General features: G+C 43.2%; 1 protein-coding gene across 3 annotated transcripts in view; it reads left to right on the top strand.

Annotated features, from left to right (window-relative positions):
* The window catches only part of pcdh7b (protocadherin 7b), a 117,954-nt gene extending 114,428 nt beyond the window's left edge, over positions 1–3,526 (top strand). For all 3 annotated transcript variants that reach the window (XM_036551267.1, XM_036551269.1, XM_036551268.1), the window contains one exon: positions 2,978–3,526. In XM_036551267.1, the coding sequence (XP_036407160.1) occupies positions 2,978–3,369 (392 nt within the window). In that variant the 3' untranslated portion in view covers positions 3,370–3,526. The remainder of the gene's footprint in view (positions 1–2,977) is intronic.
* The last annotated feature ends 2,474 nt before the right edge of the window (positions 3,527–6,000 follow it).

Consider the following 6,000-nt stretch of genomic DNA (forward strand, 5'->3'; position numbering starts at 1 on the left):
TGTTGCAGCCCTGGGGTCAAGAGAGGGGGTGTAATTGTTCCCGGTCAGTGTTCAGCTGGAGACAGAAACTGTCCGGTGTGGTTCAGTAAGGGCATTAATGGTAAGGTGTCTGTGGAGTGCAGGGGTCTTTAACATCGAATGACCTCTTTCTGGCTGTGAGAGGATCTCCCCGTTGTTTGAGAACCCCCCCCACCTTCACCTCCACACGCCCACCCCCCAGCTTGGTGCACCTCCTGACCTGTCCTATTCAGGCTGTCTTTCACTAGGGGCAGCTGCAACCTGCAACCTGCCCACACATCAACTGCAATATCATTCTGCACTGTAATAATGCAACAGCATTTATGGGCATGGACAATTATACATGCAGTGATCACATAGCAACAGTTAAAACAGCAGCAGTGTTGTTAATTTTCCTCTGAAAGTCATGCAAAAGTTTCCTTCTGAATACAATGATGTCACTGAGTTGCAGAAAGCATCCAATATGACTGACTTGGACATGAGCAGTGATCAGGGGTCTGGGGTCAGGGGTCAGGGGTCAGGGGTCAGACCTGAGGGAGGTGAGACAATGAGAGAGTCAGCACTGTGCTCATGCACGTGGATACATTCAGTGTGGGTCCCCAGGCAGATATGAACTCTACCAGGCCTCTCATTCAGTATTAGCGTAACATACTCTCCATATTTTTATACTAGCTCATACAGAGCACTTTGTTGGTGCACAGATGTGAACACATTAAGTGTAACTGTGTGTGTGTGTGTGTGTGTGTGTCTGTGTCTATGTGCATATGTGAGAGATAAAATTTGCGGTGATCTATAGCTCAGTTTCTTTGTACAGACACAGGAAGGTAAATGTCAGTGCTGATAGGAGTAGCTTTTGCAGGCTGTGCCTTTATGTACTGTAGGAAGTGAAATGTACCATGCAGAGCCCAGTAGCAGGTCATGTGATCGGCCTGCTTCCCTGAGCGGGGGACACATGGCCAGGTGAAGATAAGCAGTGTCAGGGTTTGAGGGAATACCCACACAGAGAGAGGCCAGGCTGTTCAAAAACGCCATCAATCACAAACAAATGTTACAACGTCATGACAGGCCTCTCTGGGCGCGGTCAGGTGAGCTCCCACAGTCAGGGTGGTCCGTCTGCTTGCAGGTGCAGTGGATGTAGGGAGGCCTCATTAAAGAGGCCAAGACAGCAGGACAAGGAGCGTGTTTACTTACACAGGGAGGGCAGTACTGTAGATATTCACAGCCCTTCAACTTTCAACCCCAGTCCTTTCTTTCTTGCTTTTCTTCTCTCTCTTTCTCTGTCTTCCTCTTTGTTGCAGCCCATCTCTGTATTTCTGTATTACATCATGGATCATTTTTGACAGCACTCAGCCCAAGAGTCTTAGTTTTATTTATGATAAAACACAATGTGAGATTTGTTACTTATAGTGAAGATATTCATTTCTGATAAAAAAAAAGTACATATACAAATAGTGATTATATTTTATCCTTTTTTTACAGGAGAAAAAGAACATTAAAAGTAAGCCATTATTAAAACTATTTATGTTTTTATTTAACAAAAAGCAGCATGCTATACAGACTCTGCACTCACCCTCTTCTGCTTGTTTGACAAAGTCTCATACTTCATATTTGGGGATGAACTGACCACCACTGTCTACAGAAATTATTCATAAATCAGTTTCTCACTGACCTTTAGAACAGCAGCGGTGTTGTTGCCGAAGGGTTAACTGTTATAAGTATCTTCATTGGCACAAAATACTATCTGCAGACTGATACTCTAGAATAATATGGCTTTGCCTCTTTTTTTCCCCAGTTTTTTTTTTTTGTTTGTGAGTAGAATATCAGTGTATATTCAATGTTAGTGGATTATCTGTCCACCAACATTTCTCTTGAGGGCACAGGTGGGGTCTCCTGTTTGGTTTTAGCAGAGCAGTACCTTAGGAAGTTATGAAACGTGTGGTAGCTCTATAATTTCTGAAGATTACTGTTGTAATAGCTTGGAAGTGTCTCAGTAATAACACATACGGCAACATGCTGTTGGTCTGGAAGAGCAGTCAGATACTTGTAGAAGTGTAATCATTATTATTGGTAGCTGTAGTATTAGAGGTAATAGCAGTAGCAGTTGTAGTCGTAGTTGCAGTTGCAGTAGCAGTTGTGGTGAGGAATACCTATGGTCTGCAGGTTTAGGGTGAGATAATTAATTGCAAAAATAATTGTTCTTGTTGAATAAGTATAATTTGATAACTCATATAAAAGCACATTCAGGGAAAAAAAGGAGATTAACTTGTCAGATTTCTTTAGGCTAATTTTACTTGAATGAAACTGCAGTCCGCTACATCTATTTCCAGAAACGTTAATGGCGCAGCTAATTGGATAGTACAGTTGGCCTGCTAATGCGTGCACTCACAGAACTTTCTCTCAGCCAATCAGATGCCACATCATTTAGACTTTAGAAAAGAAAACACTTCTTCCTTTGGACACATGGTGCCCCACTTTTTTAAGCATGACATTTCTTTATCTAGGACTCACATCACTGTTTTTTTCTTTTTCTTTTTTTTTTTGGTTTTTGCTTTTAGTCATGTGGTATGTGTTGAACATGAAACTGCACAAAAGTATCAGAAAATCAACACTGATATTAAGCTTTGACCTTTGCACCTATGAAGTCCAAAGGTTCTCATGGAGAGCACGCTTTGATTAGGTTTAGCCAAAATCTAATAACCAGCATCCAGAGATGGCAGAAAAAAAAACGATGTAAGAAGCAAGTATTTACCCTGGAAAAAATCGTGCTGTCTTGCCATGTGGTTGATCACAGAAGAGTTTTCTGATATTCACCCCCAAATTCATGTGTGCATGTACCACATTCAAAATTAACAAGAGAAATGTCAGCCTGAAATAATTATCCTTTTTGTTTCTTTTCTCTGCTGTGCACAAAGGGGCATGAGCGTTGTTAACGTGAGTCTTCTGTCCTCTGTCCTTTCAGACTCCAGGCCGCTGCCCGACGTAGCCATGACAGGCAAGTGCACTCGTGAATGTGATGAGTACGGCCACTCGGACTCGTGTTGGATGCCCGTGCGGACGTCGCCGGAGCGCCGGCAGAAGAACAACCAACCAAAGCTATCCACCTTCATGCCCGGCGGCGCCGAGCACGGCAGCCAGGAGACCCTCGCCAACGGCGACCCCGCCCACATGGTCGGCGACCGCAACCGGAACCTGCTCAACAAGAAGATGTCCTCGTCCTCGTACGACACCTTCAGCACCGCCAGCTTCGGGAAGAACGAGGACGGGCACGCCGAGGACATTCCACTGGCGCAGACGGGGGAGTACAAGCCCACCCCCTGCGGGACACTCACCCGGCGCGAGGTTTACCTGTGAGACACGCCGTCGGGCCCGTCCGAGGAACTCCGCACACATACACACACACACAAATAAAACAACAACGAAAACGAGTGGATACAAAACGCCGTCATTGAATAATTAAAATAAAAAACAAATAGAACAGAAAGGAAAAGAAAGATTCCAACCTATGACGTGGGAGAGGAGGAGGAGGGTGAGGAGGGGGGAGTAGAGGAGGATGAGGAGGAAGAGGAGTATGGAGAAGGCTGAAGCCTAAAAAAAATCTGCAATGAAACAGTCAAAGCTTGACATTGGGTACTTCTGCTGGCGAGTCGGGCTCTGAGACATTTTTTTTGCTGCCTGATAATTACATTGTGAGATGTAGAATTCATTTTCATTACTTGCATGCATAATCTCCCTTCAAAGACTATGCTGTGTATATGGACGGTTTGCAAACCATTGTAATGGACTTTTGGGTGAGACGGAGAGGCTCTCAGTCTCACGTTGAACTCAGACAGACAGAATATGACAAGGGACAAGTTTTTTTTTTTTTACTAGGCGTGGCCTTCCCTAGTCTTGATGCAATGTCATGTCAGAGCGCCGTCCAATCAGAATTTGTCTCGTCGCAGTCATCGGTGATGAGGATGAGGACACAAAGATGACAAGAGACCAAAAAAAAAAAAAAAAGAACGGAAGTTGAAGCATGACATCTTCATAAACGTGATTATCACATCCATTCAAAACATTTTGGGAAGACTGAGCTTTAATATCCTGTTTTGTGGATTAGACAGTGACCACAGTGTTTCACAACATTATCAGTTCTGAAAGATTACATAAGATAACCAGACCTTCAGTGGAACCCATGAGTCCCTGTTTGTAATGTAAACATGATAATATTTGGTGGCACAAATAGTAGGCTGTAAACTTACTCTCAAAGGTGTGAGTTTACATGTGTGTGCTCTCTTTGTCTCTATTTCTCTCTCTGTCTCTCTTACACATACACACACACACGCACACATATGCACATGCACATACAAGCACACAGACTCACTTTCTCTCTATATATATAAATATATATATATATATATATGTACCTTTGGATTACATCAGAGTGGAGGGCAGTCCTTGAGGATGCAAATTTTTGAGCCATGATCAATCACGGTTTGCCAGTCTTTGCTTGAATGATGTAAATATGTGTCAACGTGGTTGTGCATATCACCTTCAGAGGAAAAAAAAAAGAGACAACCTGTGGGAGCTTTTTTATGTTTGGAATTTAATAACAACAACAACGAAGGACGTAATACTGATGTCTGTTGCATCTAGGAGAAAAAAAAGAACATAACATGACATGCGATTTCTTAGGGTGTACAGTATGGGAAAACCCAGGAAGGGATCACCGATGAACAGGACATTGTCTTTGATACTAACTGAGCATGATCACATTACACAGGCTAGCTGTGCCCTGCTGCATAGCGGCTTGTCTTTGGTGGGAGCCAGGACTGTTTCCAGGGGCTTCAGCTCTTTGTCTACAAACTGAACACCACATGCAGCACGTCATGATGAGTGTGGTGTGGTTAACATGAATCCTGCTTCACTGTATGTACGCGTATGTGTGTGTGCGTTTTTGTGTGTGTGAGAGAAAGAGATGACGGAGTGTTGGTGTGAGTGTGTGTGTGTGTGTGTGTGTGTGTGTGTGCCTGTCTGTGAGCCTGTGTGAGTGTGTGAATGAGGGTTGGAGCAATAAATGTGCAAACATATACACGCACACACACATACTCACATACATACACACAAACGCGTACACACACACACACACACACGCCCATGCGTGCTTGCGTAGATGTCCCGGCACCCTTTTGTTGCATTTCCAGTTGCATATACTTCAGTAGGAAAGGACAGCGTTCAGCTCAACGGAGTAAAACAGTCCACACGTCTTCTAAAAGACTAAAAAAGCAAGGTAGAGGGACTGAATCCGTGCATTGCTCATAAAATACAACAACTGGGTGTCATAGATAAACCAAAGTATTGGAAATAGCAAACTGGCATGAAAGGTATGAACAAAAAAAAGTTTCTCTGGTAAGTTTTAGACAAATACAAAAAAAAAAATAGCTTTTGGTAGTATGTTGCTTTAAATACATGCATATGTGTAAATGTATAGTCAAAGTATAGGTTGATCGTTCGGTAAGAATGCGACGCTCTTACACGTCCGTTCCGTTTTAAACCAACGCGGAGAATCCCGAGGTTTTGTGTCCGCCCGCCGTCGCATTCTCTGAGTGGGCGCATGCAGGGAATGCGACGTCGCAAGCGCACCTTGCGTCGAGGTTAGCGAGGCGCAAGACCTGGGGAAACCCCATGCAGAATAAACTCAGATGCAATCGGACATTTTTTGTACGTTAGATAATCCTCGGTTAAAGGACTGCTTTTTTTGCAGTCTGCCGTTCTGTAGTCTGTAAGTACTACTTGTTGTTAAGAGAAGTGCTTCTATGCTTATAAAACTGTATACATAAATATGTACTTTTTATTGCACGTTTAAAGGGAATTTACTTCACTTAATGCGAAGGAAAAAAGAAAAAAAGAAAATGTAAAAAAAAAAATCTCTTCCTGTGACCATGGAAGTCCATCTTGTTGCTTGCTTTTGTTATATCTAAAGATACATTAGCCATGTAGTGT

The sequence above is a fragment of the Megalops cyprinoides genome, chromosome 18, assembly GCF_013368585.1.
Source record: "Megalops cyprinoides isolate fMegCyp1 chromosome 18, fMegCyp1.pri, whole genome shotgun sequence".
Lineage (NCBI taxonomy): Eukaryota > Metazoa > Chordata > Actinopteri > Elopiformes > Megalopidae > Megalops > Megalops cyprinoides.